Consider the following 27,049-nt stretch of genomic DNA (forward strand, 5'->3'; position numbering starts at 1 on the left):
AACGACGGATTGTCACTACCAGTTTTAATTTTGATTCTGTTGACCGGAAAGTTACAAGAGATTGTAATTACAAAAGACGCATAGGGTTACCCAGCCACTCTTTGACCTTGGTGAGTGGTTAGGCTCTATCAAGAGCCAGAGCTACCAAAGTTGGGATCGACTAGGCGGCTCCTATTAGCCCTTGTCATGAAATATTCACTGTTTCGATGGTTTCCAGAGCATAGGTGATAAGAAGCAAAGAGAAAAAGCTATTATTAGCTACTTTAGAAGCGTATTTAAGAGTGATATCTTAGCATGACACCGGATTCGTGCAACCAGTGAGCCACTGAGCCACTTTATTGGCATAGCAGTTTGCGTTTAAGGATCCACCCACGTTAGGCGAGTACTCCCCTTGGTTGTACCACTCGGACGCTACGTAAAAGACCTGTGCATCCGTGGCGCCCTGGGCCTCAGCCGCGTTGATGAGAAAGCTAAGACCGACTCCGTTATCGGTGCCTACGGCGCCCTCTCGAATCATGTTACTGATTGTGTCTATAGCAATATTGTTAGTCTGAGGCAAAGGTTGGAAACAATGTTTTTTGGTGAAGGTTATGCTTACCTGCTGGACATGGGTCGACCACGCCACAAGTCTCGCCGTACTCGTTGCTCACGCCGTTGTACGTTTCGCAGTTACAGGTGTAGTATCCATCGTAGTCTTGCAAGAGGCCAGGGTTCCAAATGCCGGTCGATGGACCACCCGTAGTGGGAACTCGAACACAGCCGGAAGACTCTGTTAGTATTTCGGCCAGAATGTAGCGATGATCGATGTTGAATTGGTTGGCGATGTCGTTGATGCCGTTCTCTAGATCGTTCATCTCGTCGTCGGAAAGATTGGGAACGCCATACTGGCTACACGAGTTCTGAATACTATTGTAGTTGACTTGCCAGATATAGTTGAACGAGACCCATTCGCTGATGGTTGGCCAGCCATCATTGGCGCTGCCGTCGCCGTAGTAGGCGCGGCATCCAAGACCGCCGTTGGTGTTCTCGTTGTCGTTGATTCCGTAAACTGCGGCAGTGCCTGTAACTGCTGTATCGGTGGCTAGGGAAGCAAGGACTTTGAGAGTTCGGGTGCCAGGAGGAAGGGGAAGACTGCGATTGACACCACCAGCAGCAACAAGCGATGCGCCGGCTAGGAGCAGTGCAAATTTGGCCACCATTTTATAGAACTTGGATAGAATAATCTGCAAGCTGTTTTTTATAAAATGCTGATGAGTGTGTCTTGAAGGTTACAACGGCGGGGAACCAGTAAAATATTTATATGCGGCTTCGAAATTGAAGCCTTCATCTTCATCCACCTCCAATGTTGGGAGTCAATCAATTCGCTCATTACAACACGGAACTTCGGCACGTCAAGATGGAGATAAAGAATCTTTTGTATTCCAAAGAGCCGAAGCCTTATGACAAATTGCAGAGCGCCCTCTCGTGTTGCGAATAATAAAGAAATTCGAACGGGTTAGACATGAAGTTTGCAGTCAGAAATGTAGACAAGGTGCCGACAACACGGAATCTCGGCACATCAAGAGGGAGGCATAGATTCTTATGTATTCTAAAGGGTTAAAGCCGTATTACAATTTCACAGAGCGCCCGCTCATGCTGCTAATGACTGGGGATTCTAAATGCTCCAGGAATGAAGTTAGAAATCATGAGTATAAACAAGATGCCGATAACCGCTGCTTGCAAACTAAACAATATTACTGTAGTAGTCTTTGTGGGGCAGAAGACAAATAGACTCACATAGAAAGGGTCCGAGTTACCCTATGCAGAGTCATAATGTGATGTTGCAGCCTTACAGTAACTGAAAAAAGAAGGTGAGAACACAGGCTCCGCGGTATCGACACAATGGTGGTTCAGGCTTACCAAGTCTTAAGGCGTTGTGTAATAGGTAGGTGGGTAATACCAAATGCGGAAAAAAAATGCAGGCGGCTACTGTTCTCCACTCAACCAATTCAAATAAAGGCACAGGCTTTACATATTGAACCTAAAGAGGCAGCTGTAAATCACGGACAATAAAAGTTGAAGTTGATGTAAAGCAAACTAGGGTATTTTCATTGATAATTAGGGCCGATTGTCTTTTGTTTTACACCTTTCTCCAGCCGCCTTCGATCCTCGATTGAAGAAAAAGAGCTGAGCTTCCGGGCCAGAGATCGCACAATTTTAGGACCAAGTTCATGAATGTCTGTCTGGCTGTGGTAAAATGCGGCCTAGCTAAGTTTAGCTACCGGCAGAGAAAGGCTGCGACTCAGCGCCACAGCAGGATTTAAGGCTGCGTTATTAAGGATGGAGTAGGTAGGAGACAACATCGCTCTACAACAAAGGAGGCTAGATTACAAACATTCCATAACAACTCAAGCACCTGCTTCTAATAATAGCTAAGTATTGCCGTCTTTTACAACTCCGACTTACACCAGGCCACTTTAATACCACCACTTCTGTTGTGTGTTTGTTGCTGAACTGCAAGAAGCAAGCTGTTCCTGAAGAGAATATCTAGTATGACTCGGAAAATACAGTATCTTACAATGTCGTAGGGGCGTGTCTAACAGACGTCTACACCTCAGTAGGATTTTTGAAAATAGTAGATAAAAGGCTCTTTATAAATAGTAGCTAAAACAACATAAAAAGGGTTTACAATAGTATTAGGTTTTGTCCTATAAGCTTCGTTTATCTCATTATAGGAAGTATAAAAATACATGATTATATATAATAACAAGAAATTTAGAAATGAGACCCGTACTTATAACTATAGGGTATAGTGCAGAAGGGCTCTATAAATTGTTAATGATTTGGATTTTCTCTTTTTTTTTTCCCCCGTTATATCTTGCCCGGGGGGTAGTTGTGCTTGGCGGTGTCCAGCCAGTCAGGCCCTGGGCCACCATAGCGAGCGACAGACACTGTTGAGCAACACCGCCAATAACGGTATATGTCAGATCGGAGTTCATCAGAGTGGATGAGCCTGTGTCTGCGTCGGCAACGAGGAATATCTTATTAAGCTGACCCTCAATAGAGCAGACAAAGGGATAGAAAACATTCAGGCTCGAATCTACAGCAACAAGAACAGTAACTCCAGTGCTGGATTTGGTCGGGAATAGCGTTACCAATTCGGCTCCATTGGGGATACTGCCCCAGGCTCCGAGACGAAGACGGGATGCGCCAACAGCGGAGATTGTGTTGGGGAAGTAATAGAGAAGACGGCCAATGGAGTCGCCCATGACAGCGCTCTCGCTTGTGTCGGCCACGAAGCCGATGCCATTTGTAAGATTAGTCAACGGTACGCTGCTGTTGGCTGCGGAAATGAACAAGCTGCCATTTACATGTGGGTTAATCTGTAGCTGGCCGGTTGCATCGTTGATGGTGATGCTGCGGAAGCTATCCGTGGGTGATGGCAGAGCAGCAGATGCTGTGTCAGTGCTGCTAGTCGCAGTAGTAGTAGCAGCGTTACTGGTGCCAGTGGTGGAAGTATGAGTCGTGGAAGTGCTAGTAGTACCAGCGGTGGAAGTGCTAGTACCAACGGTGGAAGTGCTAGTTCCTGTGGTAAAAGTGCTTGTGGTCAAGGTCGGCACACGTCCAAGGAGGTCGAAGTGGCTTCGCTTCCTGGTCGGTGGCGACGCCTTGAGCAAGCTCCAGCCGCTGTTTGCCTGTTCACCAGAAACAGCGCCAGAAGCAACAGCAAAGGGGAAGCAGTTGGCGAAGTCAAACTCGTCTTCTTCCCAAGGATTATTTTCCTGATCAATGCAATCCTGGATACCCCATGAAAAGAAGCTGACGCCAATACAGCTGGAGCCATATGTAGAGGAACAAGCATTGACACAGTCACCCAAGCTAGTGACGCACAAGTTGGCCAACTGGGGTGTTTCATAGTCAACTTCACAGTTTAGCTGGAATGTTTCTCCATTCGAAGTGCAGTAGCCAGAGTCATTGTTAGGGCAGGTGAATGTAGCGCAATCAGGGTAAGTCTGCGGAGGAGCAACGGAGGTGGTGCCACCTGGCTGAGCTGTAACGGTAGTGGTGGGAGCAGCAATTGTGAGAGACTCTCCAATGCAGCCTGAGGCGAACAGCGGTCCATCCCACTCATCTAGAGTGTAGGTTCCTTGGTCAATGTCTGAAAGATCAAGCACGACAGTATTGACAAGGCCAATGCTCCATTCTATGCCATAGCAGCCGTCCGCAGGAGCGGAATTGAATGAGCCATTAGTGAGCTCATTGGTGAAATCGTACTCGACTAAAACATTTTAATTAGTATTCTGACGGTTTGCAAGAAAGAAAAAAACAAGGGGCGGAGAAAAGGGAGGGGGTTCCTTACGGCTACCTCGGACACCTGGAGTATCAACAAGCTTAATTTCCTTCTTGTATTTGCCATCCAAGACATCAATACCAAAGCCAAGGGTAATAGGGAGACCGAGAGTAGAGTTTACAGTTAGACTACCATCAGCCTGGACTGTATCATTAACAATTGGTGTCCATCCAGACTGAGATGATCCGCCATGGTGGACAAAGTCTAGCGTAGCTGAAAGCGAAGGCCAGGTAAGACCAGCACCAACAAGGTATTGTCCGACAGCAGAGATATCTAGATCAATAGAAACACCGAGGGATAGTGAGGGTCCAACGATGATAATATGGGGAATCTCGAAGCCTGGTAGCCCCATGGTGAGGAAGTCATATTCATCCGTAGGGTCCCACTCAGCAAAGGCGTTCATGCCGAGGAAGAGACCAGCGTAAATATTTCCGTTCATAGACACCTGGCCCTTGGTAAGGCCGTTTGCAAGCGAGTAAGAGATGCTACCCGTAACCTTGAGGTCACCCTGAACTCCGCAGTTAACACACCAAAGCTCAATACCAGGCTCAGGATCAGCATCACCAAGCACCACACTTTTCATCTTGTCGATGGCATCTGCCTGAGCGTCATACCATTCGCCCTTGTCGGGAGTCCAGTCGTAGAACTTGAACCCATCGCCCCAGGGAGACTCATCCAAGGAGAGAGGCGGCGGTCCCAGGTGCAAGGGGAAGTCAAATGAGTTGGAGTAGTCACCCGTAACAAGGAAGGTGGCTAGGCCAACGACAGCGGATGCGAGGTTCTCGACAAAGGATAACACATCGCTAGCAAGATTGCCGATGGTCTGCTCGGCCTCACTAGCCAGCTTCTCTGCAGCGGTCTCAACATTGTTTACAATGTTATGAGCAACGTTGGTAACAACAGTTGCAACCGCATGGTAAACTGTGGATACGACGTGCTCGACAGCTTGGACAACGTGACAGAGGCCCAGGAAGCATCTACGCTCAATCAGACCACGACGCGAGGGGGAGTTTGCAGGGACTCCAGGGGCGAGAGCCGCCAGCGTAGCCTATCAGTATGTCAGCATATCTTGCTTGAATCAAGGGAACAATGCATGTAAATAATGTAAAAGGAATGTAGGACGTACATTGAAATCTTCGTCGGAGCCTGAGTAGTAACCAAGCTTATCATCTAGACGCTGATCGAAATCTGGGCCGCAGTAAATAGCTGGCAGGCCATCGACTTGAGAGGAGCCTGGCGCAGTGCAGCCGTAGGTGGCTTCAGGATCAGAATTGGAGCCGCTGGCTGGTGCAGAATACTCGATCGACCCAAAATCCATACCGACCTCTTGTGCGATGTCGGAAACAGTCTCGATAGAGCCGCTGCAGCTCACAGAGTGGGTCTTGTCATTAAAGGCGAAATTGCTAGCCACAAAATATATGTAGTTACCATCAGAGCTGCAGCCTGAAGCAGCCGTGATAACAATCAGACTGGTCGCGTTGCCTTCAGCGGCCGTCCAAGCGGCCTTCGCGGCATTGTAGACCTGAGTGCTGTTGAAGTCGGCAGACAGGCTTCCGGAACCACATTGAATATTGATGACGTTGATAGAGTTGTCAAGGACAATGGATGGATATTCGAATGTAATGTTGACACGGACAGTAGGAGAGTTGACGGCGTTTGAAGCATTTGACGCAGCAGACGAGCTGCCGAACCAGAGATTAGAAATCGCCTGAGGAGTCACAGCATCTGTGCCTGCCAAGTTAACGTTGGGAGGTGGCAGCGGCGTGAGAGTCGCTGTAGGCTGGGCATCAAGTGTGATGGGGCCAGTTGGTGTCTGGAGGGTACCAGGGGGCGTAGAGATACTGGCGGATTGAGTGGTCTGAGCAGCAGTTTGCGCCGAGGTGTCAGAGACGCTAGCTGAGGTTGACGCACCACTGGCAGCATTGGTCGTTGCAGCAGTTGAAGCGGATGATGAGTCAGAGGTTGAGGAGAGTGTAATCTGAGATGTTGAAGTAGTAGGCGAAGCAGCGGTTGTAGGAGAGGCTGAGGAGAGTATAACCTCGGATGTCGAAGTTGATGGAGTAGCGGTTGTAGCTGAGGTCGAGGAGAGTATAATCTCAGATGTCGAAGTAGACGAAGCAGATGAAGCACCGGTTGTAGGAGCTGTGGTAGCGGTAGTCGATGGGACTGACGAGCTCATAGAAGTAGCAGCTGAGCTTGAGGGGCTACTCGAAACAGCACTTGAGCTAGACTTGATGGTGGTCGAAGTGGAAGCCTTGATGGTGGTAGTGGTGCTTTTGGTGCTTGTCGACCAGCTCTTTGACGTGCTCTTCAAAGTCGATTTGGTTGTGGTCGACGTTGTGTGCGTTGACGTATGTGGCAGCTTGCTGCTCAGGACAGCAATCTGACAATTCGTACGCGTGGAAGAAGTCGTCAACTCTCTCTTCAGCCAGCAATGGCCGTCTCGGTAAGCAGCGGCGATGCATCCGCTTGTCTCATCACACCACGAGATACAATCGTTGAAGTTGGCCAATGGCTTGCTTGCCATGTCGCCCTTTGCGCGATCGGTGTTGCAGGCAACCGTGAAGCTTCTGCCGCTTGCCTCCGTGATCTGTTTGCCATTTTGGCTCGGGCACAGGGCCGGAGCATTAAGCAATGAGCTGAGCACAGCAGTGTCAACCCATGAATTGGAAATAGCTGGCTTGAGCGACTTTTTCAAATAGCAGTCTCCAAATCGCCAGCTAGCCGCAATACATCCGCTGGTTTCGTCACAAAGCTTGATGCAGTTGGGAAAATCGAGCGTTGGTACCGACTTGATGTCGCCATGGGGGCGGTCTGTCCCGCACTCAACGGTGTACTTTTTCCCATCTGCTTGCTCCAGCTGATCACTGCCATCCATGGGGCATGTAATAGGTGATGGCACGTATTGCAGTCGTACAGCGCCAGTTACCCTGCTGTTGGCGACTGCGGCTTCCACCGTGGATTTCAGCCAGCATGACTTGCCCGTGTAAGAAGCCGCCCGACACGATGAGTGGGCCGCACAGTAGTTGATGCAGTCGTGCAAGTTCGCAGCGGTGATCTCCTTGTAGTCGCCTCCATGATAATCGAAGCCATACTCCACGGCAAATTTCTCGCCGTTACTGGCACGGTATATCTGGTCGCGCTCAGAAAGCTCCTGGCCAGCTGTCGGGACAATCCGGCCGGAAGCCTCCAAAGCCAAGAAGGCGAGTGCCGAGGCGCTAACAAGCAAAGAGCGCATGTTGTCGAGCAGTGGCAGCACGCCAAGAGCTGTCACTGTAAGACGAGTTGTGAATAGGTCTGTAGCTCCTCTGCAGCTGGAGAGCGAGCGTCTTGGCGAGGTCTCGGCGGCTCATATAGACAACCGTACGTGCTCGTCAGACTGCTCGGGTTAGGCGAGACATCTTGCGCTCCATCTCTAGGTCCAGACTACGCGCGCCTCAGACCACTGTGCTAGTTGCAATAGATTGATCTTGAAATAGCTTTCGAAGCTTTAGAGCACCAATTCACGAACTATTTGTTGTTTTCACCTGAGCTGAAGCCCTTTTTCTCCACAAAGTGGCAAGGCTCTAGATAAGAAGCAGATTAGCTTTTGCCGAAACTGACAGGGGAGCCGCCAATATCGCTTCCCTAGACCGATCTCGACCGCCAAGCTCCCTCAGCCGTTCTGAATTCGGTATGGCCAGCGCTGGCCACGCGAGCAATGGGCCAAGCCGGTCCCCAAACAAAGCGTGGCGCAGGCCAGAAACATAGGGGCGAGACTTGGAAAATTCCTTCATATGGAAGAGGCGGCCCGTTGCAACGGGACGCCCGTCGATGGTCCCCAATCAGAAGAGCGCCAGCAACAGGCCGTACCTGGCGCCATTCATTGCTAGATCGGAGCTGAAAAAAAGAGGAAGAAATTCCCCGGCCATCCCTACATTGTCCTTCAAGCTTATCTCTATGCTATCTGCTGACCCAGATACCGGAAGAAAGGTGCCGGAAGTACTCATAGATCGCTAGAATTGAGTCGGCGCCCTTTTTTTTCTTCATCATATGACAACGCTAAATTCGAGCATCAATTTTTTTTTTTAACACTATCATATGACAATGAGAAAATCGAGAATCAACTACTACTTATGGGGCGTCTGGTAGATGCTGGCATGTGTGGGGAGAAAACACTAGATCCCCATACTAAAATACTGAAATCAGTGTATTCCCCCACTTTGACTATCCGCAATCTGGCAATACTTAATTGCAGGGTAGTTGATGAAGGGAACCCCCTTGACAGCTATTATACATATATTACTATTAGGTTTCCATGGCGAATATACAACCCTTTATATTTACTCTACCCACATTCTGTTTCGAGGTGCATTTTGAGATAGCTCACGACTTTGAGCACGGCATTGAGCTCCCACTTCTTGGCTGATCGAGTTTCTCTGGTCTGAATGACCCAACAGCGTGGCATAGATTCATGACAATGCTTATCAAGGCGCCTTTGTTAATGTACACCAAGCAATAAACAACCTTATACGGCCAAACGGAGGAGCAAGTCGGAGAAAGGCCCCGAAGTGTATAATATGAGGGCATGTCAACTAAGAACAGCAAAGGTTTATAGGTGGCTATGATGCTGAACTAGACTTATTGAGTGCTAGAATCTGAATGCCTACACGAAAGCGTTTCGGATGGATAAAGAGTCGAAGGGCCACACAAGGATGCGAAAGGTCTAAAGAAACGAAAATATATCGATGAGAAAAATTACTCGGCTGGAATGGGAATACGCAAAATTGTACATCTCTGCCATTATGATTTGCACATGCACATTCGCCAGACAATCGGGGCCGTGACAAAGAAAACGAGGTTTCGGTGGAAGGTAATTCGAGGCGTCCGTTTAGTTGTTGGGACAATTAGCCACGACAAGCTGTCAGCTATACTTGGAGGCAATAGCACCTCAATTGCGAAACGTACAAACGAGAACCCCGAGCAAGGGCAAGTACATATCAATATCTATGTGGGTGGCTGGGAAAGTGCGTTTGTTTGAGAGTCTCTCATTCCTTGTTACCCATGTTCTTAAAGAGCGGAAAAGCCTGTATCAGGACACGGCAGACACATGTTGCAATGGTGCTAAGCAAGATAACCGCACGTGTGGTTGGTAATAATGTTTCAACTCTGGTCGCACTTGACACAGCTACGAGTCTCGCTTTAAACTCCTCATCAGTCAACCCATCAATATCACTCATGCTGAAGGCATCAAGTCAGATGTTGGGACCCGACTGGTCTTGACTGAGATCAAATCTTGGGACATCGACCCACTCGATCGTTACTTCTCAACCGAAACTATCTTTGACTTGACGTTGGGCTGCAACAAACAAGCTAGGCAAGGCCTCCAAACTAGCCAGACTGATGCGCCTATACGACACGCAGTCTTGCCTCTCAAAGCTCTTCGGGGAGGTATCGATACGTCCAGAGACCTTACGCCGCCTGTGGCGCATGATACCCCGAGTTATAATAGTGGCCTCCAGCAATGCACACCTCATAAGCTTTATAGTTGGTTCCTTATCCAGAAGTCAAGCATATGATACAGTAAAGCAACCTCGCAATAAAGAATAATCTCGCAGCTAACCGACCTGGTTAATAATAATAGCAAAGGGAACGCAGACAGGGACAGCAACTGCACTAATACTTAAAGCTATCAGCCAAAAAGCCATAGCCCAAACTCATAAAATTTAATACAGTAAAGTTATAGATACCTGCAACTAATAAAAAAAAGTAGCTACAAAAAGCCTTTATTCACTTGAAGAGTAAATAATAAAGTTCAATAAAACTGCTGCTAGCTAAAGGTTTTGACTTTTTCAAGTAGCTGATAAAAGAAGAAAATAGCCTAAGAGGATTTAGAAAAGTATTACTTAGGAAATTGACTTACCTTGCAGGGAAACCATATAAATTTTCTAGACTCTGTTATAAGAGACTACCACGTTAAGTCTATCAAGCTCTATCAGCCGCTATCACTTTATAAGCTGAATGTTGAACTGCCAGTGACAAGCAAGATCGCTGTCTGGTGGTTGCAGATGGTATTCGAGGAGTGCTATTGGCGTAGTAAAGGAGGCATCAAACGTCTTCAGGAAAGGAAAAGATTAGCCAGATTTTAGGCCCCAGAGTCTAAGGACCATGTTGTCTCACCTGAGTCCGGTCGAAGCGAGCCCGGGTCGGCCCGCGCGCCACCAAAACTATGCCCAGCTCTAATTCACGCCGTTGCCAAAGGCAACATTGGCTTGCAACCCGCCTTAGTTACTACACCCGGCATTAGTAAGGAGGGAGACAGAACTATATCGAGATGAGGGAGATAGGATAGTTATGCATCGGTGGCGATGTAGACGTTGCGTGTATTACGCTTTGCTGGTTCCTCAGGGCCAGCAAGGGCTAGGGCAGCGAAAGTGTCGCAGATCAGAGGGATTCACTGCATGATTGTTGAATGGATATAGTAGAAAGAGTTAAATATGGAAAGGTAATTACTATTGCTGAGAAGAGTAACGATGGTGCATTAGTGATCATACTGGCTGTCAAATTGTTTTATATACTGCGAGTAAGGAAGGAATGACACAATGAATACTAAATAAATATATATTGTAATATTGCCACTTAAGTTATTGTAGCTATAGATTAGAAATCTATTAATTACCCACTAGTTTGAACCAAGAAGTTATATATTGAAGCCAAACAACATTGTTATTACATCTCAAACAGATCTGACCCAGTCAAATTCCAAACCTACTAAATGTATTTCAGAAACACTAGGTGTTCATATGTCCTTAATAGCACCACTTATGCTGTCCAGTGGTATTTGGGTCAGGATATGGCACGCCAGCGAGCTCTGCAACGTGTGCCAGTGAATCTTGGGTACCGAGTCCAATTTCACTTGATCCGTGGGCTCCGATCAGAGTGGCGCTTTTCGGGATGCCATCGGCAATGGCGTCAAGAAGAAAGCCCCGGGCATATCCAGTGTCCCACCTTGCTGCCGGACCAGAGCCGGGGCTGACGACGTCTGCATTGAAAAGAGCGAATCCAGAGCTGGCATCTGTCCAACACGCCGGCGCAGCGACAGAAAACACCCAGTCTTCGGCGTGTGCAGCTCTTGGGTGCCAGAACGATGCAAACTGTACCTTACGGTCTTTGAGAATAAAGGGCTTTTCCTCATTGTATGTGATCACCTTGAAGTCTCCTCCGTTGACATTTGCATAGAGCGGCTTTGCGACCTCGGGTATCACCAGCGCCGCACCAGCTGCCAATATGTCACCGACTCCGCCGGCGTGGTCACGATGATGGTGGGAGGGCACAACGTGCGTAATCTTTTTGCCTCCCATGTTCTTCTTCACCCATTCGACAACAATCCTGGATCGGAATGCAGGAGCGTCTGTAATGATAATACCATCTTCCATTTCGACCAGCATTTGAATGTAGTCAGGATAGCCAACGAACAAATTCATAATTTCAGGTGTGGAGCCGTTATGGAACACTGGTGCAATTTGAACACTTGAAGAGTTGAATTGCTCTGGGAATGGACCACCCCAGAGTCCCGTTTCAAAAAACTCATGAACTTCAGACCTTGGGTAGTCTGAACTAGAACGTGGGTCCATGTGGCTGATGGTCGAATTTGATGGCGAGAAGAAATCTGCCTCAAATTTGGGATTCACCGTGAGCTCGTCAATGACGAAGTCCTCAATAACCGAGACAGTATTGTACAGCGTCTGAATTCGATGGGGAAATCTCATATGATGGCCGTCGAACGAAACATTTGTATAGTTGAAAAAGATCATGTCGCTGGTGGAAGGGCCGAAGATGAGATGATTCTCCGGGGCCCGGACCGCGAATGGGAGGAATGTAGACCGGTCAATTAGCAAAAGAAGATCCAGTCCAGGCATCTGGAGGGTGGTGAACTCGGCGTCATAGTTCTTCTCAACCACGGAGGAGAGCAACAAACTGGATTGGTTCTCAAGGAACGACTTTAGCAGATGTGGCAAAGCTAGCTGCTGCGCTGAGTGAATAAGATAATCGGCCAGGAACGGATCCGCAAAGCCTAATGGTTGTGATGGGTCTTCTGCAAAGAAGGAGTTCTGTCCCTTGTTAAAGCAGGCAAAACCATTTGGTCCCGACTGCACCACCATGGAGTAATCGATATCCGGCTGAAGGTTGGGAAACGCCCATATCCAGTAATCTCCATATTGATACTTTCGATCGATGCGTTGTTTCAACTGCTTTTCGGCGAAGCTAAAGGAGACTGACTGCGAGCCGGCTTCGGCCACACCCTGGTCCGACCGAATAACATTGTAGCTCTGTGTAAGCGTCTGGCTCCGAAAGAGACTTTGTCACATTAGAAAAGCTTGGCGCAGCATTGTAAGCGAGACTTACGAAGAATGGTATTGGAGACCATTTACGGCATTCAGTGCTTGAGTTCCACCAATGGCTTGAATGGTTCTATCCAAGACAGCAGCCGCCTTTCCCGCATTACGAGCAACTTCCGTTGCATGCAAAGTGTGTGCACCGGCTCCGATGAGCAACAGTAGTTGTGACAACAATTTTGAGTTGATCATGGTGAATATGATCGTATGAAGAGAGGACAATTGTTTGTATCTAAAACGGAACAGACTGAACGCATCTATCTAGGAGTTGTAAAGATTCTTATATCTATGCAATATGCTCCTTACGCGTCGTAGATTCCCGTACTGTCATCTTCATCTTGACTACTCAGCCTCTCGATTAGGTGAAATTGGCGACATGTGCTACGTACTCCGTAGACGTTGCCGCGGATGTTAACAAGGTCCGCCCGCCAAGCTACGGCAACCTAAAACACGTCGGACCTTATTAGCCTCCAAAAATTTCGATACTCCCTATCACATAGGGCAATCCACTACGGGCAGCTAGGGTGAGAATGGTTTCGAAGATGACGATTGCTCATTAAATAATTAAGTGTGGTTGCGCCTATTCTACGTAAGGTCTTACGCAGTGACGTCTAAACCCTTGAGCCTGAAGTTCGTCGGCGTCGCCGAGTGCTCAGCCAGGCTCGTAGCGTAACACCTACTCAATTGAAACGTTCATGGTCTATGATATAATTGTACTATGCTTTCAAATACACAATGGAGAAGTTATTAGATTGTTTCTTGCTGACGCGTTGCTGCGTTGTCTGCAAGCTGTGACACGAGCAAGGCCGACAATTATGCTATCGCCTGCAGCTAAATGCTTAACAGCCTTAAGCTTAATTATAGAAGACTGAATATTGGCAACCAAGTCTCCAGTAGAATATCGGTTAGACCAACCATTGAACTGTCCATACGACGGCAGCCTTAGGCGCATAGCAAGAGAGAAGCTAGAGACTCATAATACCATCTTACATGAACCAAGCATCTCTGAGGCTATCTATCAGCATAGACACTCACTATCTATACTACACGCTACGGAACAGCAACTGTAGACGCTATTACGCTGTTAGTTGGCTTTGATTTGCGACCTCCTCCCCGGCAATTGCGGGGTATTGGCGCGGCACTGAAATTGAATGAGCGGTAAGATTGACGTTAAGCTTTACGCACAAGGCCTAGTGGCCGCCCTCTCTCTTCAGAAGAAAGGAGTCCCATGGGCGTCGCCTATCCTCCGCTTCACTACTCGGACACTCAGGCAGTCAAGGGTCGTTTCGTTTGTGCCGCATTTCTAATCAGTTGCTCGGAGAATAGGCCCGACTGCAATGGCCGAGTCCAAGGCCTCTCGCAGCATTGGCAAACACGCCTGCCAGGCTTGCCGTAGGAGGAAGACACGATGCTATACCGACACGCTCAAAGAGAACGGCAAGTGTCGGCGTTGTCAAGCACAAGAAATCAACTGCGAATGGAAGGAAATCTCAAAGACCCGGAAGCGTACCCGTACTGGCTCGCGCATCGCGGAGCTAGAGGAGAAGATTGTATCGCTCACATCGGCCATGAACAATCTCGACAAGAATAACGTCTTGAGTGGATCCGCTGGGAACTCTCCTAATAATTCTCACTCTCCAAATCGTTTTCATAGATTTGAAAGCACATTGGGCTCTGTAACGACTGACAATGCTGTGCCCGTAGCTTCGGACACAAATATCCTACCCACCATCGACTCGTCTGGGCCACCATCGCGGGGATTAGCCAGCGCCCGACATGGTAAAGATCATAACCCACCAGAAAGCGGTTCCGAACCGTTGAATCTGACGTCGGCTGCTAAGAAGAAACTTCTTCGCTGTTTCTTCAATACGCTGCTTCCGCAGTACCCGGTGGTTCGTTCAGTGGCCAACATGCCTCTCGAGTCGTTAGAGGAATATCGGCCGTATTCGGCCAGAGCAATGATTACAGCAGCCTGCAGCGTTCTGGAACCACAGCTATTCAAAGACATGCATACTCAAAGTACAAAAACTCTGGCTCATGTAGTGCTCGTGCAGGGCCACAAAAGCCTTGACCTGCTTCAAGCACTTCTGATAACCGCGGTATGGGGATGTCCCCCAACTAACTTGGAGCACCTGAATATCTCCCAATGGTCTCATACCGCATGCACAATGGCCATGGATCTCGGATATGGCGGCAGGACATCATGGCAGGCGCAGAACCAAGATATTGCCGAGCTTTCCCAAGACGCCTCGGACGGCATGCTGGAAAGGTATCGGGCAATGTTTGGCGTCTATTTGACATGTTCAAGGTTGGTGAACTCATGGCTTCCTTGACCGCCTTGTCTAATCCGGTCGCAGAATTGCCATTAGCTTTCGACGACAGAGGATCATATCATTCAGCCCTTCCACTGGCGTGGCGTTAGCCATCTTCAAACAATATGCCACTGAGACAAATGACCAACGACTCGTGGCGTGGCTTCAGCTGCAAGCTATAGCTGAGGATATAGAGGCTATGAAGAGAGAGGCCGAGATGAGCTCCGACCCTGCCGTAGTGGAGCATATCAATGTCAAGGAGAAATCCGCTCTGCTCGAACAGCGCTTGCGAGAATGGGAGGCAAAGCTTGACCGAACACTGCTGACTGGTATGTATTTGTCTGTAACTTTGGGACACACAAGCTCACTGTATAAGCTTCCCTCGAGATCGATCTTAACTTGTGCAAGAGCAAGCTCCACGAACTCGTCATTTGCTTTGATCACAATGTCCAGAGCCTCAGTCTGCCATCATTGGCAACAAAATCCGACGCTCCTCTGCCCGGCTCTCGCGCTCCACTCAGCCCCACGTATACCCGCATACTGTTGTCTTTTATCAGTGACTGTCAGTCTATCCTGGATGTTCTGTTAAACACAGGTCTAGAGAATATCCGATCGCTACCACTTCTCACATTTTTCCGAGTTCCATATGCCTTCAAAGCCTTGGCCATGCTGCAGAAACGCGTCACTGATCCAAACGACAAAATCAGCCAGATCATCGACAATGACACTCTCAAGTGGTCACACTATGCGCACAGTGTTTCCAAGGTTCTCGAAGACGCAAGCACACATGGGCTCTACGCTCCAGCAGCGGTGGTACTCCAGATTAGAGACACCGTGGGAAACATGCATCTTGCAGAGAGCATTCCGACGCCATCCGTGCATACTCGAACACTTCGATCGAGCACTGCCCCAAGTCCGGGACAATATATGCCGACACCCCCAGACGTGGTGGTCGGAATTCAGGATGCTTTGCCTAACAATACAGCTTTTGGTGATTGTAATGTCGGACTGTGGCCAGACGACTACGGATTTGCCTTCATGTCAGAACAGGAGATTCCCATGTCCAATTTTTACTACGGAATGGATAATGTTGGCGACCGATCAGGGGGCTGGTGATGCACTACATTGATAATTTTGACTGGGGAATTGGTGCTAGCCGAGCTGTCGAGGCGAATAGCTGCTGCATTGTCGTCAGCTGCGTAATCATATGGCAATGGCCAGGGTGCCAACTATCTGCATTGAGACCGTTTGGTATTGACCAGGTGAGCATTGACAAGCCACGTTAACATAGTCATTTTGCTTACGGCACATAGATCAAGCATGAAACAATCTAGTCAGCTGATTTTCAGAATGTCGATCTATATGACTGCGTGAAATACTAGTGCTCGTCGGACTGGGTGTTTACTTTGAAGCACTTGTCTTAGTCTGTGGATAACAACCACGAGTTGGAAGGCAAATCTATTCAGAGATATTCCAAGATCTTCGAGGTTCTTTTTTTCCTTTTTTTTTTTTTAAAAAAAAAAAGAGAAAAGAAATAGAGTTCAAATTCCCCAACGCAGTTGGCGATGTAATATTATATGGCCGTTCAGACATGAAGAAATTAAGATTTTTTAAAATACGGTACAAACGTCGGCTTGACATATCATATTACCCAAACCGACATTGCGCGAGCAGTACCCTTCGGGTAAAACATTTTTATTCTCGATGCGACCTCAAGCATTGGAGATGAGTGACATATGGGTCAAGATAACCCTGATAGAGTAGGGGCTTGAAATACACAATATGGCCATATTGCTCGACATAGACGTTCTGATTCGATATGCATACCTGTTAATGAAGTGGTTCTTTATCTGTGGAATATTCACAGGGAAACGATGCTCGCAATGGCTCCGATGTTCTCGATGCAGGCCATTGCGTCAGCTCGGAATTTAGGATCTTAGGGTTACCTTCCAATGCTAACACTAGTAAAGTCTTCCCAGCTCTGGTAACAGGGGTTTCCTATGAGCTAAGGGTAGCTCAGCTGTTCCTGCAGGAGGACCGAAACGGCCTGAAGCACAGGGTGAAGTTTAGTCTCGTCAATGCTCTCTGGGCGGAGAGCGGTTGTTAAAAGTCAGCCGCGCACCGCCTCACTGGCCCCATCTTTCAGAGGCAGTCTATATAATGCTGTACGTCAAGATATTTATGCCTGACTGTGTACGTTCATATAAGATATTGCGAAGCCGGAACTAATGCGCAAATGATTGCTACAGATAATGCACTCGAGCCACTTTATTGACCTTCTATGATGTAAGTGCACACCTGACCACATTTCTAAATTGTGCTAAAGTTGAAGTAACAATCTAGAAGTTATAATTCAGCGGTATACAGCCTGAGAAATCGCATGGGAGGATGGCAAGCTATCGTAAAGGTCAAAATGACACTTCGATCAAACAATAGATTCCAAACCTCAACAAGCTTTGTCGATGACTCTGTTCCTTATAATATCATGGCTCTGTGGAGTAGTGACTTACGGGCTGAGAAGATTTAACTGTCTGATCTTTGGCTACGAAGTCAGTTTCGTTAATGGCAATATACCTGTCGAATGCCTCATCTGGGGGTTTTGCATTTCTGTTTTGGCTGTGCAGGATGTTCGAAGCGATCAGGGCGTTTAGGTTGGCGTTTAAATGCAACGACAAACGATGGAGAGTCTTACTGTATATTGGGCTTACATGTCTCAAACCTAGACAGTTCGCACATCATTTGATCAAAATATAATCAACTGTTGACGAAATTTGTTTGCGGCGATTTGGTACATTCTCTTGTGACTGATTTTTTTTGTTTATGTAATAAGGGGGCTGGAATAGGCAGAAGCTGATTAAGAGAGCCAGGATTGCCACTATTAGACGCAATGTCGAATTTCACAGAATAAGCATGGCAGCAATGTTGGAGGAAATGATGCTGAATGAGGCATCGCGACACGTCTCGCCATATTCAACATCTCGTAGCCTAAGCTAGACAGGCTTGCATCTTTCTCAAATCCAAGTCTGGAAATAAATACAGGCTGTATTTACTAGTTCAACACGCAGCAAATAACGGAAAGTAACAGGAGAAGGCTGGGATAAGGACACATACTGTGTTAAGCGATGGACTCATCGTCGTGAGTTTCCTAGTACTGATCCAAAAGCTTACAGAGTCAATACAGAGAAGTGCATTTTGCCTAGTTCTTGGGGTCTAATATTGGTAGATTGGCGCGGAAGTAGGCAATGATTTTGCGAAGAAGTCTACATATTTCGGCTGGGGGATTGCGTCTCTGTTTGAACATCTGCAACAACCGTTACCTGATGCGTGTTGACGACGTTGATGTTATGGTCGACGCGTACGTAATCTGCTGGCGCAGACTTTCCGTGAGACGTCAGTCAAGGCTCAACGCGGACGTTAGCAAACATCCGCCTGGCTAAAACATCCCCTTAGGCCACCTGCTCAAGACATGTTGGTGGTCCGGAGCTTACCATTGGCTTGAAGTGCATGGAGCCAGTGGTGCGAAGCTGAGAGCAGAGCCAAGACTACGGTGGCGCTCATCAATCTCGGAGCTTATTAACATCCGACTTGTTGCGGCGCTCCAACCAAAAAATCATCATCCGCAAGCACCAGTAAACATGCTTAGAAACACCGTTATATAAACTTTACGAACTGTGCAAAGATGGAGGTCGAAATCATCAAATAATACCCCTCAGCTCCATCGACAAACAAACAAAGAAATTTCAAACTTTTTTTTTTAAACAAATCTACATCCACCAAGTACCAATTTTCACTTTCAGGCCTGCCCTGCAAAGCTCCCCATCTCAAATATGCGTATTTTAATCATTGGTGGGGGGATTGGTGGGTTAAGTCTTGCACACGGACTGCGTAAAGCTGGAATAGAAGTACGGGTTTTCGAACAACAGGTCAGAACTCTTCAACCAGGGCAGCATAATTGAGTTTTACTGAACAATTACCAGGTTGAAAAGGCTGAGAATTTGGCTGGGTACGGCCTTCACATCGATAGAAATGGCCGACGAGCTTTACGCTACTGCTTGCCGCTTTCCAACTGGACGCGACTCCAGTCGCTGTTGACGTCCGCCGGGACGCAGTTGTTTTTTCGCGACACGCAGCTTCGAGTCTTGGCCGAGAAAAACGACGTCGAGTTAAGTGGAAAGTCAGCACAAGAAGTCGAGCGAAGTGGTGTGGGAAGGTTGGACCTTCGCGACGTGTTGATAGATGGGCTTGACGACGAAACCACCTCCGTCATCCAATGGGGACGAGCTTTTACTCGGTATGATCAAGTCAGCGATGGCAGAGTACGCGCCCATTTTGCAGATGGCACCTACGAGGATGGCGATCTCCTAGTTGGTGCTGATGGTCCCAACTCGGTGGTTCGTCGTCAATTCCTGCCAAACGTAGAACGCCTGGACCTTGGAGTATCTGCAATCGCCGGGCGATACATTCTTGACGACAAGAGGGTCGGAAATTTCCCTCCACAAATGATCAACGGAGCGCTAAATAACATTGTACCATCCGGCAGAGGATGGATGTTTATCTCGGCGTGGCGCTCAAGACCTGCTGACGGCGACGAATCATCTGCACCTGAGCACTACATTGTCTGGGCCTACATTGCGCCATCAGACGACATACCACGTGGTGAAGGTCCGGTATACGGGTCTGAATTACATGAGTATGTTCTCAACTGCATAAAAGGATGGGCGCCAGAGTTGCGGGAGTTGGTGACGGGAAGTGATACTTCTACCACCAAGTGCCTATCATTGCGTTCGATGCCCACTCTCACATCATGGGAGTCAAGTAACGTAACACTCCTTGGCGATGCAATTCATAATATGACGCCGATGGGCGGCATGGGAGCCAACACTGCGCTCCGCGACGCAGATACCCTCACGCGTTGTCTTATCGACGCTGCTGCCGGAAGGCTCTCTATTACTGAAAGTGTTAGAACTTACGAAGAGGAAATGAGAGTGTATGCGAACGACGCAATCAAGTTGTCAACATCCAACGCGATCAACGCTTGTAAAGGGGGTACCACACAACGCTTAGTGTTCCGAGGATTCTTGCGTGCCGCCCAGACCTTTCCCCTCATTATGCGGGCCACTATAGGACGCTCCTCAATAAAGCAAGCATAGGGAAAATGTAACAATATGGTGTTTCTGTAACGTGGAAATAGATTAGGGACAAAAAGGGTGGGATTATGTAGGCGCATCGAGACTCAGGTAGTAAGGGAAAGGATTAACAACAATAATATAAAATATACTAACTCATCTCACATTTCACGCCTCGCGTGTTCTACCTCATCATCCTCCTACAATATTAATATACTACCTCCTTAATTACTTCACTTATAAATCATTATTATCTTAGGAAGCTTATTGTACCGATCCATTATACTGTTAAGTCACAGGGCAAGAGGCTAGATTTTTAAGTAACTGCCTTTGGAGTTGTGGACAAATTTTGCTCTTAAAGACTGCTGAAATTATATTAAGTTCTGGCCTCACCCAGACACACCCGGCATTTCTCTAACGACTATGTAATTTATTACTCGTTTTTATCTCCACGATCTTACAATTCCTAAGGAAGAATCTGGCTCAAGGGCAAAGTCCTTGAAGAGCTTCCCACATAAACGGTCTTGGGATAGTTAGAGATAACCCAGTTCTGGCTTGCCGGGTCCCAGTTACTCAGATCACGTCTGGTCAATTTGAAAGTGACAGTGGCAGATCGGCCAGGAAGGATCTCAATATCATCAAATCCTCGCAAAACACGGACGGGATCTGTTGGGCCACCCAGGCTCACATACTAGGACAAGAAGTTAGTAATTTTGTATGCATATATATTCTTGTTGGCTTGCAAAAATACTTACCAGTTGCGGAATTTCGGTGCCCGTCACTTTTCCAGCGTTTTCAATTTCGGCCGTGACAGTGTAGAGAACATCGTACAAGCCAGGGTTTCCACCAGGAGCGCCACCAGCCGGGGCAACTTTCTGGGACGAGCCGTCCTGAGATCCTGGGGGGACGTCTTCGGGTTGTCCTTCAGGAACGGGGCCTTCAAGATATGGGTAGACGTAGAGGTTAATTGGATCAATGTTCTTGGGAAACTCGTTTGCTGCAGGATTCTTGTTGACAGTTCCAAATGTGGGTGCAGATGGCGTCTTGCCCTTGTTGGGAGTATACTTGCGGACCTTATGCTTGACAACCTTAAGATTAGAATAGGTGAAGGTGGTGTAACTGAGGCCAAAACCGAATTCGTAGCTTGGTTCAATACCAGCGGCATCAAAATGACGATAGTCAATAAAGGTTCCCTCGGTATATGGGATCTGTACGGGATCTTCGGCAGTTGTGTAAATAACATCAGTGCTCCAGTCAGTACGTTCCTTGCCCCAGGTAAAGACAGACTTGGCCTGGGGGTTGACCTTGCCATAGAGAACGTCGGTGATCGAGTTACCGGACTCTTGGCCAGGGAGACCAGCCCACAGAATGGCAGTAACATTGGGGTTGTTCTTGTAGGCCTCCACAATGATGGGTCCTACAGTGTGCATGACAACAATGGTATTTGGGTTATGCTGTGCAACCAGTGAGACCATTGCGTCGCCGTTACCCCAGGCGGTGAGGTTGTTTCGATCACCCTGATTGCCGTCGACGGTGATGTAGCCTTCGCCACTATCAGCGTTGACAAAAACAATAGCAGCATCAACACCGGAAGCTGCCTTGATAATAGCCTGTGTATTAAAGTTGTCGCTCACGTTCCTGAAGCTGGTCTTGTCCTGCTGGGCCTGGGCGGCAAGAGCAGTAACGGGACTGATCAAGTATGGGAAGTTGGCAGTGCCGCTTCCCCAGCCCATGGCGAGGGTCCAGATGGGATAGCCGTTCTTGACGTTGGAGCAGCCTCGGTCACTGCATGCATTGGGTCCAGCTGGATTATCATGCGCATCGTTTCCAATGACCGCAATGCTCTTTGGCTTCTTCAAGGGGAGCGCCTTCTTAGTGTTCTTGAGAAGGACCGTTGAAGCAGCACCAATCTTGCGAATGAGGCTCTTATGATCGGCTTGAACATTGACATGCTGGTTGATGGTCGTACTTCCTTTGCTAGGATCCTGCGCATACACGGGCCCGGTGGTCTCCAAGCTCCAAGAGTCGAAGTTGACAGGGACTTTAGTAACATCACGACCAATCTTGTAATAGGAAGTCATGATTCGCACAACCATGTCGTCGAGTCTCCACTGAGGAATGGTTCCATTAATGACAGCGGCGGTAAGGTTGCTTCCCCAGTAAGTGTTGCCAGACGCGAGACCCTGATCTCCGGCCATGGTCATATCAAGACCAGCCAGGGCGCTTGCAACACCAGATTGCTGTGCCCACCAATCACTCATAACTAAGACGAGTCAGATTTTATATCGGTCAGAAAGCATTGGTATAACTTACCAAAACCCTGGAAATCCAGTTCCTCCTTAAGAATATAGTTCAGCATATAGCTGTTTTGACATGCGTAACTGTTGTTGACTTGGTTGTATGAGCACATAATAGATCCCACTCCAGCACGAACCGCATCCGCAAAGGGCCTGGCAAAAAGAATTAGTCAATAACTACCCAGTAATATTCATCGGGACTTTTCTCACCAGAGATATAGCTCATGTAGCGTAACGTCATCGATGTTGGAGGATTCTGCAAACTTGTTGTTCTGTCCGTTCGATTTCTGGGAAGCGCCGCCTTGACGATAATGTTCCTGTTCGTTACCGATGAAATGCTTTGCACAGGCAATTACACCAGAGTCTTGAATTCCCTGCACCGTCTGAGCCATACCAACTCCCGTGAGCACTGGGTCAGGGCTGAAACCTTCCCAGTTTCGACCACCCTCAGGCGTACGGCCAATGGGTCCAGCCACTGGTCCCAGTTGAGTATCCACGCCTTTTCCTCGATGCTCAGCTCCCATAGCCGCACCACGAGCATACATTAAACTCCGGCTCCAGGTTGACGCCGCATTGACTCCGGCAGGGAAGGCGGAGTTTTCATCCGCTAAACGAAGTCACTTAGAATGATTCTCATGAATGTCAACTGACTGGGGGGCTGGTCTTACTGTCACGAACACCAAGCGGCGAGTCTTGGTTACATAAACCTGGAAATCCAAGTCGAGGAATTGATCCAGTGTTTCCCACGCACTTTCCACCCTCCCATCCCACACCGGTAGTGAGGTTAACTTTCTCCAAAAGAGTGAGTTTGCTGACAAACTGGACAGCCTTATCATAGGCCTCTGCCCATGTTCGACCGTTGGTCGGAACCGGAGAAGGGTCGTCCCAGTTAAAGTCCGCGTTGATCCATGGCGAAGGATACTTGGGCGGGGAGGTCGCTTGGCCAGAGGCAACTCCCGTCAGGAGAGTGCCAACAGCGATGATGGACTTTGGCAACATGGCTGAGACTTGGCCACCAGTAAATCGTGCCAAGAGGAAGAGACTTGGCACTGATGCTACCGAAAGCTTCTTCTTACATTCGAGACACCAGCTGAATATATACCCTTGAATAATAGGGTAGTTCTACGGAAGGTATGGTTACATGCCGAACAGCCGTGCAAATCATGCTACCTTGGCTGCAGCCTCTACGACCAGGAGCCCAGGAGTCCAACCATGATTTACACATCTTCCTTTCAATACTATCGATAATAATCGGACCGATGCTTTTCATAAACACGCCGAAATAACATATTCCAGCCGGTAAGTAGGGTATGTCCGGATTAATAACTATTGTGAGCTGTTAAAGGCGACCTTCCGCGGCCTACTACTCCAAGTGCTACATAGTACTATATTTTTCCTACAAGCTACAGCATGTATAGTTCGACAATACTATGGTTGGTTTGCCAGCATACCCTAGCTCGCAGGGTAGGTGTTTAGTAAAATATGTGCGTTTGCCACTTTAGCCACTAGGATATATGCAGAAGGAGAGATCTTATTAGTGGATGTTTTAAAGTCGAGTTTGTCCGATTGCAGAGCCAGTTCAGGGATCATGCACAGCAATTTTACATAGGTCCCGAAATAAGGCCGGGGAAAAAGTGCAAAATACCACTGCCGAATTGCCGGGCAGGAAAGATTGCGGGGTAATTGGGGAAGAAAGGAGCGCTATAGTATAACGATTCGAATTGGTTCCTTACTATGAACTAGGCCAGGGGTTGTATGAGGGTCAGAATCTGGGGAATTGGCCCACGCTGCTAGAACATATTGCAAACATTGAAGTTGAAATGCAATTATATACTACAACAACACTCTAGATCAGCATGTCACCATAATTAGTTATAAAGACGCAATTATTTAAATTCCATTGACTAAAAAAGCAATATGCCCTACTGATAGAGCTTGTGACAACTTTGAATGCTTGGGCTTTTAGGATACCGAATAGACTAAGACTAATGATCACTAGCACTGCTAAAAACAGTTGGCGAATATTTAAGCACCTATGTAGATCTAGTATACAACTGCACAGCTCATTGCCAGGATATCTAAATTATTCCTCATGTGTTTTATTTTGCTGCCTTTCGTCGCTCAAATCTCGCCTCAGACACGGGCCATAGAGCTCCGCAGGTCTCGGGTTTTCCACCCACTTTTGAGCAGCATCATAAACGTTTTGGAGCTCAATGTGCACGCTACAGGCATTCATAGAAATTCTTATGCCTGAACCAGCAGATCGCAATTGCAGACAGACTGCATATGATGTTACGTTTTTCCTACCATAACATAGAGCCCGGCCAAGTCTAGTAATAGCATTATGCTATTGAATAAATTCTTAGCCTTACAAGATATGATTTTGCTAATTCTTATACAATATCATTGCTCTCCCATCCTGTGGGCTTTAGACTTTGAATACCCCTTGCTGCGTATAGCCCCACTGAGTCAACCCACTTTATTGTAACGGGATTTAGGTCTTGCTGCTGGTCGAGGTTACCGAGAGTATGGTTCATCTCTCTGGGTTTTGCTTCTTTAGCTCGAATCTCGAATATAGTAGTAGATCTTTCATGGTGCGCTGTTGATCACGCATGCTCCGATATCGCACTACGATATCACGCATTACTACATTTGACCATTTAGGTAATTTACCCGCTTCAATATCCTCAATAGCCCGGCTGTATGTAAGCACTGCTTCCTCTTCAACATACCATCCGATAAAGCAATGGCAGAACTTAAGTGAAATGGCCTAGGCGAGGAACATGGCATTGAAGCATACGCCCTATGTTCCTATCACCACAAGTCGCATACCTAGCCCCGGCTTGTTCAGGCTGACGAACGTGAGTAAACGCACGCGCTCGTTGAATGCCTCTTCAAGTAGCGTTTCGATCCTGGAATGGTCGAGTCTTTAGTTTTCTTGTTGATACGGAGAGGATCATTATCTTAATGCCTACCAGCCGTTGCCTCTCTTCATGCACCTCAGGCATTTGAGGTGTCGCAACATCCCTCCAACCATACCTGGAACGCCTGCCGCGCTCGCTTGGATGAAACGTCGCATCCACTTCTCCCCTGTCATTTGATTATTGGCGCTGCTAAGGACCTTGCCCCCAGCTTTTGGATGCTTATAGCCCGTGAGCAGATCCATACCCCATCGGAGCATAGGGACCGTGAGAAGTGCTACTCAGTCTGTCCAATCGTCTGGCTTCCGATGAGCTACATTGATCTTTACATTTGGTGTTTTGTGGAGTTTCAAAACTCATAAGAGCTAGGATGTGTTATTTGGTGCTGTAATGCGGCTACCTACACGGGAGGATCCCAGCCCAATTCTAGATTCTTGACCTAGGGTGGCCGCATTGACGGCACAAGCTACGTCGACTTGTGTGATTCGTTTGGGTTTGATCCCTTCTGTTGGACTGTATAGTTTCTACCAGTGAGAAGCGAATCAAGAAAGACGAAGCAATTAGCATGTCTGCGTTGTCGCCTGGTGGCGACTGAGTGTGGAATGATTATAGGACAAACCTTGACCTCATTTTAATAAAATACGAAGTAAAGTAAAGATTGGCTGGATTTTAGTAGCCTATTGATATTGGACTGGGTATTAGGTGCAACCATTAGCAAGACAAGAAGGTTGAAGACAAATTAGGCATTAGATATACATAAACCAGCATCAGATATCCCGCAAGAGATCATTTACTAAAAGGCCTACTACATCATCTCTCAAGAAAGCAATTTATATTAGCCTATTCAAATGAACAACATCACTTTTTACCCTTGGCAATACATACCTATCCTGGGCCCATGATCCGTGATGCGCTTTGGGGATTTTTTCGGACCGCCGCGGAGGCGGATGTACTATATGCAGGAGGCAACCGCTTCATTTCCCTCTAAGCCTGGTTGGTCATCGGCTCCAGCAGTGAGCTAGTAAATGTCTGGCATTTCGAGGTCAAAGATTCCGTTCTTTAACGACAGTTCGAAGAGAACAAGTCGGTCAGTGTTAGTGTCATCGCGCATTCTCCGCTGTCAAATAAAAATCTCGAAACCGATTGTGAGAATACAACTATTGCCTCAATCAACGGCAGGTTTTTTGGGTTCCAACTGTGTGCTGTTGCCTTCATGACGCCGCGAGCGGGAGAAACCTGGATGGCGTCGCGGAACATAGGGTAGACTCCATAAGTTTGCATCAGCAATGCCTTCACGTTGTCAGCGCCACGGACAAAATGGGTGAGACAATTGGAGTTAATTAAAAAAAAAAAAAAGAAAAAGAAAAATTGCTGTGAAATTTATATATAGATGGATAAATACAGCCTGACATGTCTGACTGAAATAGTGGTCTGCAGCGCAATTCTCTCCATACCGATGTAACATAAGCCGCGCAAAATACTCACTCATTAACGCAGCAAAATCCTTTCTTTTCAAATTATGCAGCAGTGAACCCTCTCAGAATCAATTGCTACTATGAATCTATTGATGCTTTTTTTTTTCTCTTCGATGATTCTTGATTAATGTATTTCAAATTCTCAGCTTTATTGAGGACGTTTGTCCCTCCATACGTGATTGAGGTCATAAACAATGAGTAACAAATTTAAGA

At 47.5% G+C, this 27,049-nt stretch overlaps 6 protein-coding genes across 6 annotated transcripts; 2 read left to right on the top strand and 4 right to left on the bottom strand.

Annotated features, from left to right (window-relative positions):
• Positions 1 to 289: 289 nt before the first annotated feature.
• On the bottom strand, positions 290 to 1,199 carry TrAFT101_000078 (uncharacterized protein; the record flags this gene model as incomplete). Its single annotated transcript, XM_024901269.1, has 2 exons — positions 290 to 531; positions 599 to 1,199. The coding sequence occupies 2 exons, from the start codon at positions 1,197 to 1,199 to the stop codon at positions 290 to 292; spliced, it is 843 nt and encodes a 280-aa protein (XP_024755786.1).
• Positions 1,200 to 2,625: 1,426 nt separating this feature from the next.
• Positions 2,626 to 7,619, bottom strand: TrAFT101_000079 (uncharacterized protein). The gene is made up of 3 exons (XM_024902125.2): positions 5,457 to 7,619; positions 4,340 to 5,378; positions 2,626 to 4,258 (listed from the first exon to the last, which is right to left on the bottom strand). The coding sequence occupies exons 1-3, from the start codon at positions 7,566 to 7,568 to the stop codon at positions 2,805 to 2,807; spliced, it is 4,605 nt and encodes a 1,534-aa protein (XP_024755787.2). The 5' UTR covers positions 7,569 to 7,619; the 3' UTR covers positions 2,626 to 2,804.
• Positions 7,620 to 10,942: 3,323 nt separating this feature from the next.
• On the bottom strand, positions 10,943 to 12,897 carry TrAFT101_000080 (uncharacterized protein; the record flags this gene model as incomplete). Its single annotated transcript, XM_024908944.2, has 2 exons — positions 10,943 to 12,667; positions 12,716 to 12,897. 2 exons carry the CDS (start codon positions 12,895 to 12,897, stop codon positions 11,119 to 11,121), a joined length of 1,731 nt encoding a protein of 576 aa, XP_024755788.2. The 3' UTR covers positions 10,943 to 11,118.
• Positions 12,898 to 14,042: 1,145 nt separating this feature from the next.
• TrAFT101_000081 (uncharacterized protein) lies at positions 14,043 to 16,133 on the top strand (the record flags this gene model as incomplete). Its single annotated transcript, XM_024904515.1, has 3 exons — positions 14,043 to 15,013; positions 15,063 to 15,346; positions 15,394 to 16,133. The coding sequence occupies 3 exons, from the start codon at positions 14,043 to 14,045 to the stop codon at positions 16,131 to 16,133; spliced, it is 1,995 nt and encodes a 664-aa protein (XP_024755789.1).
• Positions 16,134 to 18,844: 2,711 nt separating this feature from the next.
• On the top strand, positions 18,845 to 20,167 carry TrAFT101_000082 (uncharacterized protein; the record flags this gene model as incomplete). The annotated part of the gene is made up of 2 exons (XM_024907069.1): positions 18,845 to 18,940; positions 18,995 to 20,167. The coding sequence occupies 2 exons, from the start codon at positions 18,845 to 18,847 to the stop codon at positions 20,165 to 20,167; spliced, it is 1,269 nt and encodes a 422-aa protein (XP_024755790.1).
• Positions 20,168 to 20,531: 364 nt separating this feature from the next.
• Positions 20,532 to 23,446, bottom strand: TrAFT101_000083 (uncharacterized protein). The gene is made up of 5 exons (XM_024902818.2): positions 23,109 to 23,446; positions 22,651 to 23,047; positions 22,457 to 22,593; positions 20,899 to 22,406; positions 20,532 to 20,834 (listed from the first exon to the last, which is right to left on the bottom strand). Exons 1-5 carry the CDS (start codon positions 23,437 to 23,439, stop codon positions 20,610 to 20,612), a joined length of 2,598 nt encoding a protein of 865 aa, XP_024755791.1. The 5' UTR covers positions 23,440 to 23,446; the 3' UTR covers positions 20,532 to 20,609.
• Positions 23,447 to 27,049: the final 3,603 nt, after the last annotated feature.

Source organism: Trichoderma asperellum, chromosome 1 (assembly GCF_020647865.1).
Source record: "Trichoderma asperellum chromosome 1, complete sequence".
NCBI lineage: Eukaryota > Fungi > Ascomycota > Sordariomycetes > Hypocreales > Hypocreaceae > Trichoderma > Trichoderma asperellum.

Coding starts and splice junctions, on each gene's coding strand:
- TrAFT101_000079 (XM_024902125.2), bottom strand. CDS start 7,568: ATGCGCTCTTTGCTTGTTAGCGCCTCGGCACTCGCCTTCTTGGCTTTG. Junction 5,379..5,456: donor GCTCCGACGAAGATTTCAAT/GTACGTCCTACA, acceptor ACATACTGATAG/GCTACGCTGGCGGCTCTCGC. Junction 4,259..4,339: donor TCCAGGTGTCCGAGGTAGCC/GTAAGGAACCCC, acceptor AAAATGTTTTAG/TCGAGTACGATTTCACCAAT.
- TrAFT101_000083 (XM_024902818.2), bottom strand. CDS start 23,439: ATGTTGCCAAAGTCCATCATCGCTGTTGGCACTCTCCTGACGGGAGTT. Junction 22,594..22,650: donor CTACATGAGCTATATCTCTG/GTGAGAAAAGTC, acceptor TCTTTTTGCCAG/GCCCTTTGCGGATGCGGTTC. Junction 22,407..22,456: donor ACTGGATTTCCAGGGTTTTG/GTAAGTTATACC, acceptor GACTCGTCTTAG/TTATGAGTGATTGGTGGGCA.